Genomic DNA, 24,878 nt, shown 5'->3' with positions numbered 1-24,878 from the left:
TATATATATGAAGCGCTAACTCGATTAAACTGAGCTTGCTCCAACTTTTTTGATATAGTTGTTTATTACTAATGCAATTTTTAAACAACCCATAGCTTAAATGATTATAACATCCATATTTATCAGTTTATTTGTGCTTAGTTTCTTTATTATTTGGTGATTCCAGCAGTCAGTAGGTAAAATACTCCTTTATTACTCTCCTTTGGCTGTTTTAGCTTTAGATATTTGAAGAAAATCAGGCACAAATTCAGCGTTTGTGAGAGTGAACCGTCGAGAGACACAATCGTTCCCACTGCACATAACTGTCCCTTTTCCATTCTCTCCATCGCTGGGCAGAGAGTCAAGAATCTACTGCTGACAGTTGTTCGGTTGTCCCTGAACGTCTCCTCCAACACCTGCACATCCCAGTCGAGCAGGAGCTCAAAACAACTGCCTCATTCCGCCAACAACCTGCAAATGCAGGAATCTTTTCCTTCTGAGCAGCCTTGATCAGAAACATGCACAGATTTATTCTGTTTGAAGTCTCAGCAGCTCTCCACATTGGATTGAATCACAGCTTTGATCTGGTGGCTCCTTTTACGCTCCAGTGTGTTAGATCTGGCCCCATCTAGTGGCGGGAATAGAGATCCACCGTAGAGTGATCTTCACCATGACACAAGTTCTACTAATGTATTTCTTCTCATTATTCTACGACTTTGTCATGTTAAGTGCGCAAAATAGTCAAGAAGAAACAGACTATTTGATATATTTCTGATTAAAGGGGTTAACAAGACTGTGACACACGTTAACTTGTGAGCAAGTAAAGAGTAAATGTTTAGATTTATGCTGATAATGGCCATCTTTTTCTTCTGTTTTATTATTTAAATGCCCTCAGAACAGAGTTGTTAGTCTTTTTAGTCTCCGTATTCTTGCTTTTCAGGTTCAGACTAAGTGATTAAATTGATTAAATGGCCGTTCTTTCCCACCTAGGGAAATGTGCTTCCTCTGCCTCTGACTAGATGGATGATTTACACAGACAATATGTGGCCTGTCTGATGAGCCGCCCACCCGCAGCGTCAATAAAACCCACTTTATCGGGACGTCAAAGCCAAAACAATCACGAGTGCAGCAAAACTGGGGAGAATTACTTGGCTTAAGAATCAAACTTTCTGCCTATGTTGTGCTGCTTTTAGCACTTCTAATGAAAGGACGTTGCTCATCCAGCCCTGAAGTCCAATAAGGCAGCAACTAAATTAAAGATGATGCCCTGTTAAATGACGGCCGTCAGACAGTCAGACAAACATCATCCATCAGTCAGACCAGCAGCTTCCTTTATTGGGTTATTCCACACAGCCAGAATCAGGGGGAAGCTGCACCTCCTTTCATCGTGAGCCGCAATTTTTCACCTTTTTATGATGTGGAACTGGTTTACATATTTGATTTCCATTGTAAAGGATCTCATTTTGCTTCAACATTTCCTTTATCTATATTCACCTTGTCTTCCCTCATGTGGTGCGTTTGTGTGCCAACGGTTATTTCAGGTTCGTTTACAACGATAGCATTTTTTCGTTAGGCGCTTATGAAGCGTTAAATATATGTATAATAGATATACGTGGTTATAGAAGGCATTTTGAACTTCTTAAGCCTTTACAATCTTCTGAAAGTAGCGATTCACAAGCACCAGCACATTTTACTTGGACCAGTTGAATGTTTCAACCTGTTTTAGACTTCATGTCACCTTCAGGTATAATACTTCAGGCTAATACTCAGGTGGGTAACAGGTGTGAGAAACGCCATCTACTGCTGGTGTTGATTGGAGGCACCCAGAAGCATATAGTGTGACGCGTCAGCACCCTGCACTGTCGACACTCAAAGGTCAAATAGAAATCTCCTTTATATAGTTTTTGTTTTTTTCTGGCTGCTACATTTGTGTGTGTGTGTGTGTCTATGGGCCTTTGCACATTGTGTAAATTTTACACATGAATTCCTGGAAATTCCTCAAATTTTGCCGTGTGCTGTCGTCCAGGAGGAGGAACCAGATGTCTGCTTAGATAGGACGCATCAATCTTAGTCATTCACGTTGTTTTTCTAATGATCCAAACGGCCTTATCGCCTGCCCTGAAGATTCCCCGGGACTCTTTTTCCTGTTGGCTGCTCGACTCCCAACATTCTTGTGTTTTTTGTGACGTTTGAACGTGAGTCTCCTGTAGGTTAGAGTCTGCATGACTCATAACTCATAGCCAAGTGCATCTTTATGATCTCATTAGTCGCAGCAGGTTCCAGGAATCAGCTCCAGCAGCACTGATGGGAGCTGGTGTCCAGTAAATAGTGGAATCAAATTATCTATAGAGTTTTAGAGGCCACGTCTTTTATTTGAGCTGGACAATAGAACCTGGATCTATGTGACCTTTAGATGTCAAAATTAAACAAGTTGTTTCCGTGCACGACACTAGAGTTTAAAGTGACATCAGTTTCTGTCTGTCTGTCTCTCTCTCTCTCTCACACACACACACACACACACACACACACACACACACACACACACACACACACACACACACACACACACACACAGCGTCAACCTTAAAATCACGTCTTAACCCTCAGACAATGCTTTGACGTTGTGTGGACCTGAAAAATGTCCTCACTTTGCTGGTGGAATGAATATTTTGTTAATCAATATGTAGCAACTACAAGATCAGTCACACGCACACAAACACGCGGATTTCGACAGTGTTTGCTTAGTTACCACAGCCACGTGATCCCAGCTGCGCATCACCTGTCCTGAGAGTGTCATCTAGTGGCGAGTCTGATATAAGGGGAAATTGAATTAAAAGTTTGAAAGCATAATGAAATTCCGCGTTATTAGTTCTTCAATTTCAATAATTTTATATGATCATACATTATATCTGCCTTGACACAAATATGATTAACAGCACATTCTAAAAACAGATTTTTCTTTAATTTTCTGCACACAGTTAATTTACCTGTAAAGATGGAGGGTGGTAGGAAGGATCATAAACAGGGTCATCACAAAAACCTGCTACTAATCATTGCGCCTCAGATACGGAGCGGCCCCCTGGTGCCCCAGGGCCAGGCGTGTGTGTGGACGCTTCTCTTTAATGAGCAGGAGGCTAATCTGACTAACGTGCTATTCAAACACAGTCGGTGCAAAGAGAGAACACATGAGGAAGGGAGTTTTATCGGCTCCGATCAGAGGCTGCGGACAGGAGAGACGGGAGCCGAAATGAGAAGGAACATGCTGATCACTGTCCCTTTTAGGCACTTGTGCGTGCGCTCATTTGGTGAAGGGGGTAAATGTGACTGCTCTGGTCTCCGTGGCAACCGTGGAGCCCAGTCCTCCACCCCTCCTGTCTCATGTGCCAGCAGGACAGGCGCTCACATGTTGCTGCTCTCCTCCCTCATTATTCACTCACGCCAACTGAAAATCACACCCTTGACCTGGCCGACAGGTGCTGTGTGCGCGCGTGCGTGTGTGTGTGTGTGTATGTGTGTGTGTGTGCACCCGTGCCTGGGCGCGTACATTTTTCCTGAATGGCATCAGAGTCACGTGTTGCTGATAAAGGACATCATGCACTCTGCAGAGAAAGCGTGATGACAATGGAGCGAGTTCCGGTTATACAACCCTCCCGATTTAATAATACCAACGTTGCAATCTTCACATCGATACGCCGCTAAACTGTCAGAGACACTCTGAAGCGGCGAACTTCTCTTTCTGCTTCCTTGTAGGTTCTTTTTATTGATCTTTTTATTGTGAAGCCTTTTGTTTATCTTTCATTTTAAGGTTCTCCTTCTGTGGATGGAGGAGCCGTTTATCTGGAATCTGTCAGGCGGTTTGCAACATTCTCCAGTTTCAAAATGTTAATATTGTTTTAAAGATTGAATTATTTGATTTCATTGTATAAAAATCCCTTTGCTTTCTTTGTGTTGTAATCCTTTAATCATTTAAATATATGTGGGAGTGGAGGTGACACAGGTGACACACAGGATTTGCACTTTGTTTGCAAGTAAATGAGTGATGATTCCATTAGAAAATAATATAAAAAACACAGTGTTCAGACCAGGACTCACGTGTGGTCCAAACTATGATCACTGTCTGCCTCCAAAGACACTACAGATGACAAAAACATGACAACGAGGATAATGCAAGAAAATGCTTTCAGGTATACCTTCGAATTACAGTTTGAACCACCTGTAAAGAAACATGGCCTCAGTAATGATGTGCTTTCTTTCTTTTCAGCCTTTTTCCTGCACTGAAAACAGGGACAATCGGCAGATTGAAGGAAATTATAGACTCGCTCTCCTCCTGGAGGTCTGACCGCTCTCCGAACAGCCGAGCAGGCGCTCACGTGTTCCTGCCTGCATAATCACAACACAACATCATGTGCTCACGGTATAAAAATCTGCTATTCTTCTCCAAATGACTGGACAGGTTGTTAAAAGAACTCTGTGAGCAGGATTCCACGATTTTAATGTTGAAGCTTTCAGAAGCAAGATAACAAATTTATTGCAGGAAACATATAAAACAATAAGCAACCAGACCGACCATCGCAGGTTGTGAGTTTAAGGGAAGTCTTTGTTGTGTTTACTGGAGTTGTTGGTAATTCTCATTACAGGGGACCTTTGCCAAAGGTCATGGTTTTTCTTTTAACGTCTTTTTATGGATGTGCTGCAAATAAAATGACAAATATAAAGATAATTGCAAACTGAGTTTATCAGGCTATTTTAAACAGGCATTATAGTGATATAAAGAGCACACTATTACTGTGTCAATGAGCATAAAAATATAATAACAGATCATAAGACCATAATAAAAATAATTTGTGGTTGTTGTACGATGGGCTAGAAACATGATGTTTTTCCTGTTTAATAACGTTTTCTTCATCCTTGGACCTGAGACTGTTCTTTTAATCCCGATGAGTCTAAATCAGCTCACAGGTACCAAACCAGTCGTTCCAGTAGCTTCACCTTGTTTTCTCAGTGGCAGAGAGCCCCGTCGCCTTCTTTCAGCTCTTCTCCTTGTTTCGCTGAACTGTGATCTGAAGACGGGGGTTTACTTTACTGCTGGGAGAAAAGGAATTCACTGTAACCCAGTGCTAACGCGCTGCATTGACAGGATTTAGGCAAATTATAAAACACTGTGGCTGAATGTTAAATGTAGGTCACCCAAGCCTGTGTCGTAAGAAAGAAAAGAAGGTTGTGTCCATGTTGCATGTGACCATGAAAAAACCACTACTAGTCATCCCAGATACATAATGTCGAGCCAGTGTCCTAAAAATGGCTAAAAACTATATGTTTCTGTTGTTCTTTGTATCACTAAATGGCTAATCCTTCAAGAGGACTGAGAGTAGAAACTCAAGGAGAGTAAATGACTGATCAAATAGCAGCTTTGACTAATACTTTGATAATTGCAGAGCATTTCATTAGCATGTGAATAGCAGCTCATGCTGGCAGCCATGGCCAGATACTGATACCGGGAGGAATTCAGTGGTTTGTTTGTGTCTCGAAACATTGATGTGGATGTTTAACAGAGATGAAATCATTTATGTATAATTATACTTTCCTCAGTCTCCCTTTTAGTAATTTCTGTATGTTATTCAGAAGGTAACCTTTTTGGCCTTTCAAATGTTTATTTTGGAGTTTTGACAAAAAAAAAATAAAAATTATAAACTAGCATTAAAGTGTGTTTTTGCCCTAATTAGAATCGAATATGTAAGGGTGGAAACATAAAGCCAATAGATTTATTAGAATGTACTCATCATCCAAAGCAATGTCTGGTCGTTCTGGGATTTGGGGGCTATTGCACAGTAACAACAACAACGCCATGTTGGAATGATACCCGTGCAAACATATTTCATCAGCCACCCTGTGAAATGAACTCTGTAGATCCAGTCTGCTGTCCCCGTGCTGTCCCACCATTGTCCTCATTCTTCATGTTCTATCTGCTGCCTGCAATCTGTTGGGAAATAACACACCAGTACACACAGCAGGCTGGCCAATTTGCGAGGTTGATGGGTGTCTTAGGTAACATATGGCCATACAGGTCAAGCCTGACCCTGGAAGCAGCCTGGAGTTCCTCTGCAGTGATCCAAAAAGGATTGTCTGTCATTGCGTTCTGCAGATCCCTTCCCCGAACTGGGTCACAGCTATTGGAATTACCTGCTGCAAATAATATCAGTGTTCACACATACAGTATATAACCTGTATAGGTGGTGTCATAAAAATTAGTATTCTCCATATTGGTTTCATAAGTATCATATAGAATGTGGAGCAGTTTCAAAACCAGGCGAAAAAACAAGGCTTATATAAAGTGTTACATAAAACTAAACTAAATAAATCGATCCCAGAAAGCGAGATTAAAGTGACAGTTCGAGCCGAAGGAACACACAATTCCATTTTACTCAAGGTGAGCGAACCTGCTTGACGTATAAAATGTAAAACGGAGGTAAGGAGGAAGAAAAGTGAGCTTGTTCCGAATAACTTTACAGTCGTCCGCGATGTCGCGGTTATACAATATCATCGCGTTATATAAGCGAGCCACATAACCGACCAATGGGAGCGCGGCGTCGGGGTCATGTGACACCCTGCGCTAGTTTGTTTCTCTGAACCGTAACTACATGGGAATCTAAAGGGGGAACAACCTCTAGCTCCCGAAGCTAGCTGGCTAGCGACCAAGAGGGAGTACCCCTGTGTTTATATTTGTTTTCCTTAGAAGAGGAAATTACTCCTGGATTCGTCCATTTCATGCGAGGTTTGAAACGTCGTACCGATAAGAATTCGTTTGCGGACGAGCAAAAGCCGATTCGGTGTTAGCTACCAGGTCTAACATTAGCTAATGTTAGCTAATGGTCTTACTGCACCGGGGTCTCTTGCATAAAAATTACAGCCGCGATCACTCGGGGTTTGTCAGACAAAATAGCCAAGGCAAAAATCATCTACCTTTAGTGTCGCGTATTATAAATCGTTCTGAAACGTCAAATTGACTTTAGTTTGGCCGGCTGCAGTATCTTAGAATATAATCTCATTTGCTGAGCACCGAGGACTTTGCCCAGTAGCTGTCCGCTTTACATGCTATAGTGTCACCGAGTATTCCTCTTAAACCAAAGTTAGTTTTTGTAGCAGCGAGTTTTCCTTTTTGAAAACAAACTGTTTGTTTTTATTGACACGAGGGCAGTAAATTCCTCTCGTGTTCCTTATCAGACGCGGCCGGTGGTGGCACCGAAAGCGCGTCCCGTCGCGGCGTAATTGGCCCGGCAGCGCTCGCCAGCTGTTGGAGGGACTTTGACACGGGCCGGCGATGTTACATAGGTGCCCTATTTTATCGAGGTTGAGGTCATGACTCAGAACCGGTCCTAACCTACTTCCGATGGCCACTATCGAGGTGGTGATACAACCGGCTGGTCGGGTCGAGAGCAAATGCTAATGATGTTATGGTTATGATGGTTATGATGTTCGAGCACCGAGGGAAGTTTCGTCTGCTTTCGCCAGACTCTTATTAAATAGCTCCGAAGTTTATTATAGTTCCCATTCGGTGACGGGGATGGAGACGGAGGTTCGAGCTCACCAGGGCGAGCTCTTCGTCCACCCTCTCTCCGACCCGAAGGCTGCGGGCATCTGTCCCGAAATGCTGGAGGTGGCAGAGGAAGCCTGCCGGGCTGGGGACTTTAACCTGGCTGTGGAGATCTACAGCTCCCAGCTCGCTGACCTCCACCAACCTGACAGGGGCTTGTGTCTGAGGAAGGCCGACTCCCTGGCCCGTGCCGGGCGGATATCCGAGGCGCTCGACGCGTACTGCTTTGCGGCTCGCCTGTGCAGGCTGCGCCCGGAGGAGCTGCCCTTCCTGGTGGAAACCATCGCCCGGACCCTCCGTGAGAAAGAACTGGGGGGGTTGAACGGACACGGCAGCAACGAGGAGGACGGGACCGCCGTGGACGGGGACCACGAGCCGCTGGATCTGTTTTCGTGCCGCCTGTGCAGAAGCCTCCTGTACGAGCCCACCACGGTGGAGTGCGGACACACGTTCTGCAAGCGGTGCTTGGAGGACAAGCCCGCCGAGGACTGCAGCAGCTGCAGGCAGAAGCTGAATAAAATAGACGCTCTGCCCAACGGACGGAGGCTGAACGTTGTTCTCGGCGGCTTGCTGGATAAACTTTTCGGGTCCGAGAGCAAAGGCAGGAAGTTTTGGATCGAAGGGGAGGTTTTGTGGAAAAAACAGAATCTCCCCGCCGCTCTGGAGAAGCTGAACGCCGCTGTTGACCTAGGTAAGAGGAACCTCTTTACATATATTTGTGTTTAACATCAGGTATTTTTTGAAGTTGATGAGTTCCAGACAGGTGACCTATATTTCGGCACTGTAGTTGTACCGTGTCACCGATAGGGGGCGCCACTCCCGTCTGAGGTCAGACCGTTATATGATGCCCCACACCTCATTACCTAACCAGCACATTTACCCCTCCCCCCGGAGCCACATAGTATTTATATCTTCAGAATATCTTCTAAATAGGTAACCTGAAGCAGTGGGGGTGTGTGTATCTTTCCAAAGTAATCGTCCGCTCTCTGTACTTATTAAATATTTACATAATGTTTACATAATGAAGAAAGTGGTGACACCGTCTAGAGTGTTGGCCCCTCCCCCCACTGCCGCTGTTTCATAACCTGCCTTTGTCCACCGTTGAATAACATTTAGAGGTGAAAGGGCAATAAATTTGCCGCTGAATTCCCTAACAGCCGCGATGACGCGACACGTCCCTGTTTAACGCTTCGCCGTTATTTTTTAAAAACCCAAGGACTCACTCCGGGTTTCGGAATTTGGAGGGAGAAGCGTGAATGTTGTCAGATATGAATCTCCACGGCTCAATATTGACGCGCGCGGCTGCTAAAGAACAGACAGCGCAGCAGATGCCTCCACGCCGTGTCGCTGCCAGCTGGTGTTGGTGCTACACGTGCAGCACGAGGCCTTCTGGCGTCTCCAGCCTGCTTCGGGTTTGTCCATTTTCAGTTCCACGCTGTACGCCGGCATATGCACGCCGTAGGGTCGTCCAACACGTTAACAGATAACGGCGTTTCGGAGGCTGCTTTGGCGTTCCGAGGGTGGCGTTCACTCTTGGAATCTCTGGGACGTGCGTAAGGCCGCACGTTTAGTTCCTCAGGGACTAAGAAGAACAAATCCACAGCTAAATATGCAGATGTAGCTGCTCACACGGACGCTTCCGCTGATGTGTCGGAGGAGCTGCAGCGGTCACATGACCGGTTTCTGAGAGCAGAACCTGCGGTACCGTAGTGTTCCGTCAGCATCCAAGCAGGAGCCTCAGTCGCTCTGAAATACATCCCATCACACCAATAAATCACTGAAAACTGCTGCTGCCGTATCAGACCAACATTTCATCCAGAACTTATTGTAATTATTTGCCACGTAAAGAAAAATAAAGGGTAATTATTTGTGTAATTCCAAGGCTTTCACAATACTGGGAGTAGTGTGACTGCAGGTAAATGGAATTCCCATTTTCCTCCAGGAATCCCTGCAGTCAGACTGTCCCGAGAGTGGGGAAACGTGCACAGTAGAGGGTGTGTGGGTCCTGCTGCGGGTGTCCGGGTCTCGTCTGACCCAGCTCGGGCAGCTTCTTCACCTTCTGCTCAGTTGGGTTGGATGAAACGTTCTGTTTTCTGAACTCGTGTCACTAAATCTTCAGTTCTGCATTCGAAGGCTCTGGAGTCCCTTTACCTCCGCTCCACTCGGTCACATGACCGCACCCGCCAGCTCGCTGTTGTCTCGGATTCATGATGCCATTTATTATTATACACTCCTGTAAAAGAGCTGTTGGTAAATCAATAATCTCCAACAAAGTTACATGCGGGAAAGCAGGAGCTTATCGTTATCTGCTGTCCAGAAATGCCCACTTAGTGTTATTACTTTCACGTTTAGGTGCTCTAAAAGTCACGTGTAGCTACGACTGTAACTGATAAAATACAAATATAACTGACTGTATTCAATCATGTGGCTAACAATGTGAATGTTGCCCACGAGAGCCACAAGCCCAGTGATCCGTAGGTGCTGGTTTATGACGTACATCCCAGCAAAAATATCCCCTCGATGATGACATTTCTTTGTCAGAAAAGTTATCTGATCAGCTCCAAGTTTGAGAAAAGCAAACGAAAACGGGGGTTTAAGGTGTTGAGCTCCACGCTGAAAAGTCGCCCTTTCGGAGTTCGGTCAAATGAGACCTTTTATGGAGCGCGTCCGCACAAAGCTGAAGCAAAAATACCCCCGGATATTTAGCTGTTAGTAGGCCACCAAGAGAGCACGCTGCCCTCAAGTTGTGTAACTAAACAAGTTGGGACTTGACTTCTGACATTGTTAATTATGGCAGCGCAGGTTACATGGCTTTCTCTTGTATAAAGTAGGCTTTGGGTCACGTGTTACGTTGATGCCCTACTTCTGCCAGACCTAGAACAAAAGCCTCGGAGCTGCCCGCTGACGCTGTGGCGTTTCTTTGTGGTCAACAGTGCCCTCTTCAGGCAGGCTGCTGTGCCAGCGGGCCGAGTTGAACATGGAGATGAAGAACTTCGGCCTGGCGGTGCAGGATGCCAGCAGCCTCTGCAGAATGAAGCCCTTCTGGACCAAGGTGAGGGACATTCTGCAAGACGCTTTCACGCAGCCTTTATTCTCACTGGCGTTCAACACGGAAACTCCTGTCGTGTTTTAGGCTCATTATTTGAGAGCCACGGCGTTGAGGAAAGCCGACCGGAACGATGAAGCCTTCCAGGAATTCCTCATGTGTGCGGCGCTGAAGCCAGACTGGTCCAAAGTCAAACTAGAGGCTCAGAAGGTGAGAGAAAGGGTTCCCAAAATGACCGGGTCCCTGCGCTTGATGTGTCCTTTGTCATCGACCTTGTTCTGCTTCACCCTGCAGGTCCTCAGCGAACTCTTCTCCTCCGTGTTTGAGAACGAGGAGATGCCGACCCCGCTGCACCCGCTGCAGGGGGGGTTGACTGACCGCCTCATTAAACCTGCTGCCTTGCTCAGGTCCCTGAGCCCGCTGACGCAGAGATCTGGGTCCTCATCGCAGGTTCGTGCCGCCCCAAATCATTCTCTTTTTGGTCGGAGATCCACCCAACGCGCCATCAAACCTCCAAACTCCAAACCTCATATTTCGTATTGTCTCCGTCTAGGCCTCAGAGTTCAGCGTGACGGCTGAGTCTTCCTCCAAACTGTCTTCCCCGAGTCCCAGTAACTCAGACGCCTCTGCTGGGGACGAAAGCACCAAGACCCGCAACAGCATCCTCGCCGCTCTACCGCTGCCCCCTGGCGGCGTCAAGAGGAAGTACAGCGGAGATGGGCCCTCGGCGACGTTAAATCCTCCTTCCAAAGTGCACAAATCCGGTATGAGAATTGTTTTACATGGAAGAACTATTAGAGCAGATTATCCTTTTGAGCACTGGACCAGTTAGCTGCATTTCCTGTTCCAGAGCGTGTGCATAGTGAATTTCACCTCAGGCTTCATTCCACTGTACAAATCATTTAAACCTGCATAGAGACACTTTTTGTGTGCGCTGATGATGGGATCTTCTGTGCAGACGAGATGAGCAGCGTTCAAAAGGCCACAGTGGGTTGCACGAGGGTGGTCCCTACTAATCTGCTGGACAGTGCAGACCTGGAGTGCTCTCTGTGCATGAGGTGACCAACCGCACGCCGCCCAACACCATGTTCACACGTGACTTCACCAATGTCAACATCAGCTCGATCCCTTCTTGCAGTTTTAGCATTTGAATTGTTGTTTCTGCTCCAGATTGTTCTATGAGCCTGTGGCCACACCCTGCGGTCACACCTTCTGCCTCAAGTGTCTAGAGCGCTGCATGGACCACAACCCCAACTGCCCCCTGTGCAAAGAGAACCTGTCTGAGGTGCGTAGGTCCACCCAGGGCGTTTTCCAGGCCAGCCAGTGTGGCATCGGTGCAATAATTCACATGTCATTGCAGTATCTGGCCACTAGAGGCTACAGCAAGACCCTGCTGATGGAAGAAGTCCTGCAGCGCTTTCTAGCAGAAGAGCTGGCAGAGAGGAAGAAAATCCACGAGGAGGAGATGAAGGAGCTTTCCAAGTCAGTCGTCATTATCCACCTGATGGTGACGCAGTATCTTCCGAATGTTCCTAATGTGATCCGGCTCGTCTCTGTCGTCCGCAGCCTAAACCAAGAAGTGCCCATCTTTGTGTGCACCATGGCCTTCCCCACCATCCCCTGCCCGCTGCACGTGTTCGAGCCGCGCTACCGCCTCATGATCCGCCGCTCCATGGAGACGGGCACCAAGCAGTTCGGCATGTGCATCGCCGACGACCTCAAAGGCTTCGCTGACTACGGCTGCATGCTTCAGGTGGGCGCGCGTGTCCCGAGGAGAATGCGGGTGCTATTTCCAGGCTTTCCTCTCTCGGAGCACAAATATTGATCTTGACTTCTTTTAAGGTGCGAGATGTGAAGTTTTTCCCCGACGGCCGTTCGGTTGTGGACACCATCGGCGTGTCGAGGTTCAAGGTTCTCAGCCACGGCCAGCGAGACGGCTACCACACCGCCAAGATCGAATACCTGGAGGACAGAAGGGTACGAGGACCGTCCGGGCTCATGTCGGATGATTCAAAGCCTTTTTGTAGAGTGGATCGATGGAGAGCGCTGCCTTAAAATCTAATCTCTGCACAATCAGGTGGAGGCTGAGGAGCTGGTGGAGCTTCTGAAGATGCACGACTCCGTGTACGAGCAAGCCAGCGGCTGGTTCACCTCCCTGAAAGACAACATGAAGAGCCAGATCCTCAGCCACTTTGGACACCTTCCCAGTAAAGACTCGGACCCGCAGGTGGGTCCAGATGGGTCTCGACTCGTATCTAGACGAGAGACGCGTCCGCCTCTTCTCATGGTTTAAAGTTGTAGCGGGCTAATCGCTCCTGTGTCCGTGTCCTCCTGCAGGCCACTCCCAGCGGTCCCGCCTGGTGCTGGTGGCTTCTCGCCGTTCTTCCATTGGAAAATCGTGCGCAGCTCACCATCCTCGCTATGACCTCACTCAAAGACCGCCTCATCGCCATCCGCAGAGTGCTCATCTTTGTCACGCGGAAGAGGCCGCGGTGATGGCGCCATCGGGCGTCGGCTCATCTGACTGATTGACTGAGAGGCTCGTCCTCACGTGCGCTCACACCATCACGTTCATCAGCTCCTTCCTGTCTCTTTGGTTCTCTAAACACAACTGTTTACATTTTTTTTTTGACCGAGAGAATTCCCACTTTCGTACCTGTCCATCCCTTATTTCGGCATTACCCCCCCCCCCCTCCCCCCTCCAGGCCACTTCTCAAACGGAAGCTTCGGCACCTGGTTGAACAGATGACCTCCGAGGCTGTGACACCTCTGTTCACCCGGTAACCCCGATTGTTTTATTGTCAGGGGAGGAGAGAGCTGCTAGTGGATAAGTGCCCCCCCCCCCCCCCTTCCCCCACACACACACACCAACAGTCAAATCCCAAAAGTCTCATAAATATGAAGCAAAAACACAGCGCAACTCGCAAAAGTGAATGTATTCATCTGTGGCAGTTTCTTTTTTGGTTTCTTCCTCTCGACTACATTTACCGCCCCTACGTTGGCGGCGCCCCTACGTTGGCGGCGCCCTCACGGTGGCGGCGCCCTCACGGTGGCGGCGCCCTCACGGTGGCGGCGCAGCCACACACGGCCAAAACGTCAGCGCAGGAGGCACTTCGTGTCTGCCGTGGCTGCCCCCGCACAGGCATACCTCATTCTGACGGGAGCGACCGGTACCATTGGGCTCGTGGCGTTTAGCTGGGATTCAGATCGCAAAGCTAATTCAAGAGACGCTGAGAACAGGCGCAACTCCACAAAAAAAACATGGTCTTGCTTTAAATTAAGATTTAATATAATAACGTTAGCGTGTAGATGGAATTAGAGACATGCAGATGTACACAATCTGGAACTTCTTTGTCCTATTGTAGCATATCTCTGGGACAACACAAACTTAGCTATAAGGGTTGGTTGTGTATATTTTTTAATGATTTTGGTTCTTTTTGCTATGTCCTTAAGTATAAGTGTATGGTGAAACATTAAGTTGGGTCAATTCCATGTATATCAATGTGACCCGGAGGCCTTGGTAGATTTATTTAAAGGACATGTCATTGTCTCTCGTGCTCTGTCAGTATTCACATGCACACTAATACAGCTGTTGTACTTCAGACAGCCTCGCCTAGTTTAAGAATGCAGAATTGTTTTGTTCCCCAGCCTATCTGGCACAACACACTGTGTCCAGCCTAAAACAGCAGAGAGAACAGTAATAATCCAAAATAATCCAAAATATGACATGAAAGTGGAGCTTGGGACCATTTTCCTACCGTATCCACACAAGAGCAGTAAAGCCCTCATGAAACAGCTGTCCAACTATACCAGCTCAGAATATGCTGTTGGAGATTCAGCCTGGCTGGGCTGGAAACACTCGATGAAATCTTTAGGATCAATCCAGAACCATTATAGCACCTTTATAAAGACTAAATCTGGGGAAGTGTCAATGGCTGAAATGAAACATCCGGGCTGTATATCATCATCGAGTCAGAGCTTTCCCTGACTAAGGTGGTAAAATCTTTAATAGATACGAAGAAGAGCGTCCCCACATCTACACTGAGGTCCAGATTTTGTCCCAGAACTGAGTCTTTGGTTGTTCCGGGGGTAAATGTTGCACGTGTTCCTAAAAATATGAGTGTCTGCAACCAAATCGAAATGTTGAAGCTTGTAAGGAAGAAAGACATGAATATTTCATCCAGCAGTCATTACAAATCACGCACAAAACGGCCCCTTCGTTGTGGGAACGTGCACAGAATCCGCAGCAGACACGTGACAGTGTCCGATAAACCGGCGCGTTCTGTTGGTCACATTGATAATGTTTGTGTCGAACTTTGTGATTGATAGTTTACCCATCTGTTGTCTGTATTGGAAACCTTGGTCGAACTTAATTGATTGTGTGCGTGTGGATGCGCAACATGACAAAAATTCTCTTCCTTCCAAATGTTTGTGGCTCCACCAGGGCTGGGGGGTTCACAATGTGCTGCATTCCCTGGTATATTTGTAAAGGGAGATCTTATAACTATTTTTTATTGCAAATAAAGGAAAAATGTTAAATCTGTGTGTCTGTTAATTTGTAGCAAGGAAAATTGTATAACATGTACAGCTTAATATCGTGTTCTCTGGGCAAGTGACATAAAATTTAACATTTTCAAATAAATAAACGGTGTAGTGACGCAGTATGACCAGATGGGGGCAGTGTCGACCACATTTTTAACAGACATGTTATTTTTAGGACTGAAATTCAGTTTTTGTGCCAACATGTAAATTTTCATTCCCAATTGACGGCCCAAAATTTATTGTGATTCTGGACTATGCTTAAACTTGCAGTTAACCATCTTTCTTAGAACTTAGAGGATCACAAACGTGCTGTGGGTTCACGTGAAGCCATGAATGGAACAGTGTCCTAGCTGATCCCAACAGTTGGGCCACATGTCAGGCACAGCTCAAAGTCTGCTGAATCAGCTGAGCCATCAGATGGCTCCTAGATCAGCCGAGTTCCTTCTGCCCATTCAAGCAGCAAATGTCAGGGGGGTGTTACTCTGACCTCTGACCCCTGCTGCCCTTCAAACCACCTTCACCCAACCTCCTCCTTGAGGCCTTTTGAGTTATTCTGAGCTGTTTTTGTTGCGACAGCCGAGATTGTTTGCTGAGCTGAGAGGAATCCTCTGGGATCTCGGCTTTCCACCTGGGAACATGGACGGGAGGGGAGGAGAACCGAGTCATTAACACTAAAACATCCCATTTAGGTCTGCATTCAGGCAACAGGCCATCAAAATACTTGAAAATTAATGTCCATGTGGCTAATATTAATCTGGGTGGAACATTAAAGAGGCACAAAAGTAAATTAAACAAATTAAACGCTCATTAGTACGTTTTTATTACGTTGCAGTTGAGCTGAAATGTTGCGTCACTGCACAAATTGTGACTTGGTTCCAGAGACTAAACCCACATATCCAGCATGTCTTCGTGGGCTCCTTCCTGTTCCATGTGTTCTTTACGAGCACCAACCTGTAATCAAGCCCAGGATATAACGCGGCTGCGCGCTCAACGCGCCATCGAGCACAGGAGAGGAGCAGTGAAAGCCTCTCTGAAATATTTATCACTGTCTCCATTTCACACGCTCTATTTACCCCGTGTCCATCTGAGGGAGAGAAGATAAGAGGGGTGGAAGCGATACAGCAGCGAAGGAAAACAGCAGGAGTTAGAGTAATATCGCGTATTTGATTCACCAGTTGATGCTAGATTACCACAGGAGGTTTTTTTCAAAATTGGACCCATGGTCTGGTTATAATCCAAAGGTGAAAGCAGATCTCTGTCACAGGAGGAGTTCGGGGCCTTTTGGGTGGGGGCACAGCAGGATCATTTGTGCTGTAAGCACATCAATAAAGCCTTGGTCAAATACCAGTCAGTAAGGCTAACTTTGATCCTACCATCAGCTGTTGAACTTAGCTGTTACTTTTTGATTGACGACCAGCAGTAAACCACAGACGAGCATGTCGTGTTCCTCTCTTCAGGCGATAAACGGTGAGATCCACTGTGTCCCACTAGTCACCATTAGCATGGACCAACCTGGACGATGGAGTCCTACTGATCATGGAGAGGCCAGAGTAGGGAGGTGTAAATGGTTAGTTGTTAAATGGGTAAAGACCTGGACGTGATTCCCCTCATCTCACTCCCAGAGAGGAGGTCCACAACAATCACCACTCGGTCCAGCGCCCCTCCTGACATTGGCCACCAGATGTCAATGTGAATTCAAGAGACTGGAATTCAAGCAAATCTGACTTTACCTCATTTTATGTGATTTTTGCAAGCGTCGACGCCTCGGTGTTGCTATGTTGTCACCCAGTTAAATGCTTATAGTGCTTAATCAACACCCATGTACAGTTTAAGTGGTGTTATTGAGTTTAAATAAATATTATTCACCCCCCCCCCCCCCCCATCTTTTTTGCTGTGGGCCCTAAAAACGCTCGAGCAGTCCCTGGATGAATGCGAATGGGCGTGGTCTAAGAGCGCGAGAGAGAGAGAGAGAGAGAGAGAGAGCGCGAGCGAGCATTAGCATTAGCATTAGCAGGGTTCCTGCTCCGGCAATTGTCGGTATGTTGCAGCGGCGGAGGAGCGTCTGTTCGTGATTAAAAAGAAGGAATAACGCGTTTTGGATAGAAAACACTTCCGGCGGGATCACTGAACAAACCACACGAGGATGACACACCCGTAGTCCACCAAAGGAGATTAAAACACGCTGTTATTCTGACAATTACACCGGTTTTTGCGAAAATGGCGAACGACTCTCCGGCTAAAAGTCTTGGGGATATAGACCTGGCATCCCTGCGGGTGAGTCTGGCACATAGGCGTTTTCGGAGCGCATTTTATGATTTGTTCATACGCACAAATTAAAGGTAAACACTGCTGTAGGCAGTGCTGTTGTTGACACAGCCCTATGGTGATTTTCTTTGTCTAATATCAAATGGATTGGGAGGCCAGCGAACCGGGCGATGCCGGCTGCTACATCGAACGCACCCGATCATAAAGGCTAGTGTGGATCAATAAATATCCCCTTTATTAAAGGTTTGTTTTGTGCTCTATAATCCAGGATCCAGCCGGGATTTTCGAATTGGTGGAAGTGGTCGGAAATGGCACCTATGGACAAGTGTACAAGGTTGGTGGGAGCCTCCATCTGTTTGTGTGTCAGAGCTTAAGATGTGAGCACGAAGAGGTGGAAAATGGGACGCAAACGACATTATTTGTGTTCTTCCGGACGTCTTTTCAACACATATCAGAGCACGGCCTCCCTTCACTTCGCACCGCTTGTGCTTGGCCTAGATTACCTCTGGTTTAGCCCTTTGCTTCACATCCACTCATTTTAGCGATGCCCACATCATCCCAGTTCACCTATTTTGGTCCAGAGCAGCTCCCTCCTTCATCTTCTCCCGTCCACACCCATCTCAGATATTCTGTGCATACTGCACGCTTTGCATTGCACTGACCAGGCCAAACCCATCCGTGCATGACAGCCTTTACCACGCTGACCGACTCGTGCGCCATTGGGTGGGCGGTGTTTCATTGCGCAGTTGTGCACAACATTGCCCAGCAGGCCTTTTTGCTGGAGTGACTCTTCACTGCATTAATGGGGATGGGCCTGTCCATCCCATCACACCCACACAGACACAATGTGGAAAAAGCATTTGAGGGAGACCTGGTGCTCCTGCAGCTCTGGTTTTTCACCACCGCTGGTGTGAGCAGCTACACCATCCTGCTGTTGCCTGGCAGAAATGAGACGCGGTGACAGCAGCACCACATCGAGCGCGCAGAGAGATTTTTAATATGAAAAGTCAGGCCTTTTTCTCAGAGGAAAAGCACATTTTGTTTCTGAAGGAGGCTCATTCAGACTGCTTCTGTGTGCTTTCCCACAGTTTTACATATCCCAACCTGGCGCCTCCCCAGGAGAAATGTTTGATCGGGATTATTGCTTATGAATATTACGTGATACAGGAGGCTGCTTCCCTTCGAGGAGCCGCAATATTTGAAAACCTGCAGGCCTCAAACTGCGAGTTAACTTTGCTCGTGTCTGGAAAAGCGTAGATTTTGAGCAGAAAACGGATCAGAAATATATCAGCTCCTCTTTCTCTTTGGCACAGCTTGTTTTTGGCATTTATGTACATTAAATTGTAAAGTCACGTAGAAATGTGAAGGAATAGTGCTGACAAGGCAGTTTTATTTTCCCAAAAGCGACTGGTCTGGTCTGGAAGACCGAAGAAGAGATAAAGCATCTGGCAGCAGCTGCTGATGGCAGCAGCACTAACTCGCTCACAGAATTAGTTTGATTTGGCTCCTTTCATAGTTGAAATGTTACAATGATGATGTGTTAAATTGCGTTAATTTAGCCTCCGTGACGGATCGTTTTGCAGTAATCCGTGTTTCCCGTGAGAAAGTTTCCGGCCTGTATCAGCACTTTCCCCAAACGCAGATACACACTCGTCAACGGTGACGGGACCTTGCGACACACTCTCCTGAATCTGGACGGCACGTAGACCAACTGTTCACCTCTCGGAACTCTGAGCTCTTTTCTGAACCAGCGGTTGTTCTAAATGTGCCAACTTCGCCGATGAGCCGGCTCCGCCCTCTGGCGTGGGTTTATTACTCCTGCTGCCGTTGCCCTCCTTATCAGTCTTCCACTGTGGCGCGGACATTTCTGACCAGCTTCGCTCACGAGGCATCCAAATACCGAAAAGAACACTGTTTAAAAACCTTTTGGGCATGATTGAGCGCTACGTTCCTGCTAGTGCATGTGCACTTGTGTAGCCACGTTGTGGCGTGTGCGCAGATGTGTGCAGATGTGAGCAGATGACACGCCGACGTGCGTTTGAATCCTCGTTGCTTTAATGATACTTTGGCACGTGCAGAGCATGTGTGCGTCAGGAAGTCATAAATAACATTTCGGACGCCATTTATGACTGTGAAACGGAGTCTGAGGAAGAGTTTATTCACCTCGATCGCTGCGGCAAACGTGCGCATTGTTGAACGTCGCGTCACGTCTCACAAGTTCATCGTCCGATTCGGACCTCGGAGCAGCGACGTGTGTGTTTATTGCAGCCATGTGGGTAGAAATCAGCTGTTGGGATGGAAACTTAAAGGAAAGGAGTGGTTAAAAAGCGAGGAAATGGTGGAGCAGCACGCACCCTTTAATTACCCAAGTGGTCCCTTCGTGTGATGGAGCTTTAGACTTTAATGTTTTCCACGTACGATCCCGAATGAAGATACATGCGATGTTTAGAATTAATGCAGCTTCGAAGAAGAGCAAAAGGAGGCTGAAATGTCCGGATGTAGTGGTGACATTCAGAAAGAAGAAAAGATGGCGAGCAACGCATCAAAGTTCGTGTTTGATGTAAACACGAGGAGGTAAAAGGGAAAAAACAGGGTCCAAAAAAAGCCTCAGAAGGAAATTTTAACCTCTGGGGGTAAGACCACACTGATTTGGGGCTGGGAATCCCCCCGTCAGAGGAAATGGTTTAACCCTTTCTGAGTTAAACACTTTTGCTGCTATCTTATAGACTTTTTATAGAGAAACTGACGCACACACAGGTCGCACACAGAACTTTTAGCTTTTTAATGTTGGAAATGTGAAGTCGGGGTCCCTCTGCGTTGGTGAGGAAGGAGCGGAACAGCTGAAGGCGTCGGTGCAGCGAGGAGAAACCACTGGCTGTGCTGCGATGGCTAAATTAGAAACCAGCCGCGGCATTTCTGATGCTCCGCTTCCCGTCAAACATTCACGGAATCGCTGCAGAAGCCTCAGACGTAGGCTGACATCTGCTGATCAACGTGGCTGATTGTGGGATGTCGACTCATCTTTCGTGGTCGATAAATCATCAGAAACGTTGCAGCATAAAGACGGCGACATTCGCCGCACTGACAAATCAGTGATTTGAGGCTCCAGGTTATTCAGAGTTAACCAGAGTTGGACAATCGGCTGCGTCGCTGCCGGTTCGCTGCCGGTTCTGAAGACAGAAGCAGGGTGTGGCCGTCCACCGGCAGCCTGTCATCAGCTGGTCGAGCACCAGCACCACGGCTCTCTTCAAAGGAAACGCGCCCCAGAATTTAGACGACCGGACGCGCCACAGCTGAGGCCTCGGCATCTGTGGTCATGCACGACAGAAGTGATTATTCCTTCGCTAAGGAGGCTAAAACACTTCTGCTGGACCGGAGAGGTGGACCAGGACGACCATATGCAGCAGACCTGCAGCAGTCAGGAGGAGCTGGCTCGTGCCTCGGCGGCTCACCGGCCTCCTGGAACGGTCGCCTTGTCGGCTGCGACCTTTCGCAGCGCAGGCGGAACTACAACGGCGACCTTTCCACCGGAGCAGAAGTAGAAGCTCCACAACAACCTGAAGTGAGCCGCAGCAGGGAAGTTGTGATTGTTGCAACGCCACGCCTCGTGCACTCAGACTTCCCTCGTCATCGTCATGTTAATGGATAAAAGTTTCCGACACGTGCTGCTGTCGACTGGTTTGTCTGGTCTTGTTGCCATGGCGACGGCTGCATTAAAATAATAATTACTGGATTGAGACATGAAAATCATGGTAAAGTGTAAATATTTAATTACAGAGGTAATAATTATGTATCAGATTGATACTGAAAGATGACGAACCCCCCCCCCCCCCCATCCCTCACCTATCCCCACCAAGCAGTGATGGCTGGGAGTTGAACCAGAACCTTCGGACTGTGACTTAAGCTGCTCCAGCTTAATGGACACATCTAAAATGCTACTAAAGACACATATTTTGGATTTTTATTTTTTTATTTTTTTTTGTAATCGTTTAAATGAGTCTGTTAGCAGTCGTCAGCTCTGGCTGCTAGCTACAGCTAAGCTAAAAATAAGACAGCGGCTCAGGCTGTATCTGGGTCACGTTCCTTTGATGCTTATTGTGTCGACTTTGCATTGACTGCACTGTTCTGTGTGCATGAAAGCCACAAAAGTGTAGGATCCCTTGCATGTTTCTTTCCATGTTTTGCAGAACCAAGACATCAAACAAAAAAACCAACCATAGTGATGCCCCTGATTTGCTACGTTGGTAGGAACACAGGAGCTAATATTACATTACTGTGGGGTTTTTAGACAAAGGCAGGTGTTTGTTAATGCTCCAGAACACTCGAGTCGCATTGTCAACCGGGATAAAAATGGTCAGGAAATGGGCTGAGAAAGGGTTTGTTCAAATGGATACAGAACAACAATATTTCCAAATCACCGGCCACCTTTTCCAGAGATTTCCGCCAGGTTTCCTGCCTGTTTTTCCTTTGAGCTCCGACCGTATTGATTTCTGTTGGTAGGAGTGAGCATGGATCCAACGGTCCCTTCATTCTCTTATCTGTGACCTGCTTCTGCCTGATTTAAAAAAAACAGTGAAAAGCTTCTCTGTTAGGAGCCAAAATGGCCGCCGCCTGTGCACATGTGCTTGGAATGTGGGCGTGGCCAGACGTTGGACTTCCTGGAGCAAACGCGTGGTTACACAAACTGTTTTACTATATAATGACAATTAAACGGTCTGGTTTGGAAGACAAACTAAAGTTCACAGCCTGTGGTTACTTCTGGAGCTCGGCTGGTTTAACTTTTACATTTTGACATGTCTTAAGTTTAAGCCTTTCCAAAATATACAATATGCAAAAGACAAAGGTTCTTGTTTAAATGTATTAATAGACGAATCAGACTTACTGGCCCTCCATTGGCCAAGAACTTAATAAATGAGATGATTTAATAACAGCCAGGGAAGGAGCTGTGTCTTTAAGGATTTAGACAGTTAGAGTTTTGGCCGAGCGTCTTTTGAGTGAATCTGGATAAATTGCGGCTTTGATTCGAACTAAATACGGACTAACTGTCCTGCAGACGAAGGCACAACCCAGCGTCCCTCAGATTGGCTTATGAAAAACCTCTCGGCACGCACACACACTCACACACTCACACACACACACACACACTCACACACTGGCACTCTTAGCGTCTGCTGCAGCCTCTTAATGACAGTTGGCCTGTCTGAGCTTCTGTGGTTTACTGGTGTTCATGGTGGACAAGTGGGGGGGGGGGAGGCCATCTGGAGATGAGCAAATCTGCTTTGGGGTGAGGAGGGTGCAGGTTGTCCGGGGTGAAGCCCAGCTTGGTTCTGGTTGGATATGTAACCTTTGGGTAAAGGTGTGTGGTCAAACACATGCAGCATCTGATTCGTTTTTATTATCTGTCTGTGAGGAAGCGCCGTTACTTCCCATAATGAAGTAACAGTAAATGGGGGGTAAATGGGGTAGTTTGAAGCTCTAAACCCGGCCGGCTTAGCTCCGCTCTGCAGGACATGTGATTAAAACATGCAGATGTCACGTGGAGTCGTCGTCATTTCCTCCACGGAGGAGCCAAAGGTCTAAAGTGCACCAGAACACGGGCGAAAGATCCGCAGAATCTGAGGCTTGTGCGGACGTTCAGCCGTACCCACCGGACCAGTGGAAACATTTATCTGTGTAAAACTCCAGCAGCTAGCCTCCAACCTCACCACACCGCAGACTGCACGGCTCTGTGGTGGTGTCGCTGTCATCTTGCGTTACTATAGAAGCGTTTGTCCTGTCATTGGCTACAATCAATCCAGGATTTTACATTCAGGTCCAAGAGGATCAACAGTGGCCCCAGTAGTCATCACAGCTACTGTGTATTATGTTTTTAACAGGGTTATTTAGCTAAAGGACAAATAAAGGCAGAATGTAATGTTTTCTTTACACTAATTACCCTTTTAATGGCTCAAAGTCTCATGCACGCACATGCACTTGTTGCTGTTATGAGATAAATCCTGTTTTCTTTCCTGGAGCTCCGTAGCTCCTTTCAGAGCTGCACACATTGGGACAGCTGGCAGGGACGACCGACGGCCTCATTAGCTTTTGTTTTCGTCTGCTTCAAAACACCGTGAGTCAGTCTGAACCGTCACCTGACTGCAGAGCGGGCCGTGCGATTGGGCCGCCGGGGTGAGTCGGCGCCAGCTGACCGGAATCCAGGCCTCCAATTGGGCTGGAGTTTCTCAGGGCTTCCTCCTGTAGCCGGGCAGAACCTGTGCAAACTTCCAACTACTGAAAGGTCTGAAAACACACGCTAACTGTAGCCGCCAGTGAGCGGTAGTATAAAAGCCAAACTATGTGGGGAGCGAGTCGTTTGCCCGGAGTGACGACCTGCGGTAGTGGAGAGAACATCTTTGTTGACCCGCGATGAAGTTGGCTGAACACAGGCGCCGTTGCCACGGCTCTGAGACCGTTTGTGTTGCCACGCGGGTGCAGGAAATCGAGCGCCCCTCGGATGTTGTTGCTAGCGTGGTCGGGGCGGTTCGTTCCAGGGGGACCCGTGTGTGTTTGTGAATGCGTTGATTCAGTTTGAAGACACTTTTTCGGAAGGTGACACCCCCCCCCCAGGTGCCCGTTTCTAAGCAGTTTTGGTGCAATATCTGCTGTTTCAGGTGAATTCAGTCGGGCTGAAGCGTCACAGCGGCACAGTCATGTGACACCACAAAGCTTCCCTGTTTTCCTACCTGATGCATCTTAGTTGTTAATCTGTTGTTGTCTGTTTGAAGCCGGCCGTGCTCGCTAAAGGTTAACACTCATGCCACAGCCATCTCCACTCCTGTTGCTATAGTGACAGCCACAGTCTGTGAGGAGGCCACTGCTTTGTTTTTTTTTTCTTCTTTCCACGTGTTTTTATTTGTCAAGGCTGTCAGATGCCTGCTGCCTAGCTGCCTTTGAGCAGGCTGATGGCAGCTGGTCCACGGGTTGCTGGAGGGTCGGCTCCGTGCACGCCTACTGCTGTTCTCCCTGTGAGACCCCCACCCCTCCGTCACACCATGGAGGTTACCGTGGAGACTGAACTGCTCAACAGTCCACCACATTAGCTTAATTTATTAACACGAGGTCGATTTCTGTCTTGCTTTATTGCAGCGTTGCGTAACTTTTAACAGTTTTATTCTTTCGAGTAACGTCTGCGTCACCGTTGGAAACCTCATTGTTTAGAGTCTCTGGCTGTTTGAGAAAGTGGTTGAAGGTGTAGGGCAGCAACACCTCATCCGTACCTGATCATTTCCTACCTAAATCTGGTGGAAACAGCCTTGAGAACATGTTTGGGCATGTCTGTGGGAAACTGAGGGTGTGTGTGAGTGTGTGTGTGTAAGATATTTAACAACTTACCATCCTTACGTTCCTCCTTTTACATGATATGTAACACATGTCTCTATAACATATCAATTAACTGGACGTTGTTGATACTATTTG

At 47.3% G+C, this 24,878-nt stretch overlaps 2 protein-coding genes across 6 annotated transcripts in view; both read left to right on the top strand.

Annotated features, from left to right (window-relative positions):
- The first annotated feature begins 6,626 nt into the window (after window positions 1–6,626).
- Window positions 6,627–15,155, top strand: lonrf2 (LON peptidase N-terminal domain and ring finger 2). The gene is made up of 12 exons (XM_003962216.3): window positions 6,627–8,261; window positions 10,504–10,622; window positions 10,704–10,826; window positions 10,911–11,066; window positions 11,170–11,380; window positions 11,575–11,674; window positions 11,787–11,901; window positions 11,977–12,098; window positions 12,183–12,369; window positions 12,459–12,593; window positions 12,694–12,843; window positions 12,954–15,155. Exons 1-12 carry the CDS (start codon window positions 7,541–7,543, stop codon window positions 13,110–13,112), a joined length of 2,298 nt encoding a protein of 765 aa, XP_003962265.1. The 5' UTR covers window positions 6,627–7,540; the 3' UTR covers window positions 13,113–15,155.
- Window positions 15,156–17,143: 1,988 nt separating this feature from the next.
- Window positions 17,144–24,878, top strand: part of map4k4 (mitogen-activated protein kinase kinase kinase kinase 4) — a 37,050-nt gene continuing 29,315 nt past the window's right edge. For 2 of the 5 annotated variants that reach the window (XM_029835073.1, XM_011613300.2), the window contains exons 1-2: window positions 17,150–17,432; window positions 17,692–17,757. In XM_029835073.1, the coding sequence (XP_029690933.1) occupies window positions 17,376–17,432; window positions 17,692–17,757 (123 nt within the window). In that variant the 5' untranslated portion in view covers window positions 17,150–17,375. Of the gene's footprint in view, window positions 17,433–17,691; window positions 17,758–24,878 lie in introns of all 5 variants that reach the window. The other 3 variants (XM_029835079.1, XM_029835077.1, XM_029835071.1) reach the window with 3 other exon arrangements.

This window comes from Takifugu rubripes, chromosome 1, assembly GCF_901000725.2.
Source record: "Takifugu rubripes chromosome 1, fTakRub1.2, whole genome shotgun sequence".
NCBI lineage: Eukaryota > Metazoa > Chordata > Actinopteri > Tetraodontiformes > Tetraodontidae > Takifugu > Takifugu rubripes.
The sequence above is the reverse complement of the archived record's forward strand: the minus strand, read 5'-3'. Positions and strand labels throughout refer to the sequence as shown.

What these genes read in the sequence shown, in the direction of transcription:
- lonrf2 (XM_003962216.3), top strand. Translation starts at nt 7,541, where the DNA reads ATGGAGACGGAGGTTCGAGCTCACCAGGGCGAGCTCTTCGTCCACCCT. An exon ending in GATCTGGGTCCTCATCGCAG is followed by an intron (nt 11,067 to 11,169) that starts GTTCGTGCCGCC and finishes GTCTCCGTCTAG; the next exon opens with GCCTCAGAGTTCAGCGTGAC. An exon ending in GAGATGAAGGAGCTTTCCAA is followed by an intron (nt 12,099 to 12,182) that starts GTCAGTCGTCAT and finishes TGTCGTCCGCAG; the next exon opens with CCTAAACCAAGAAGTGCCCA.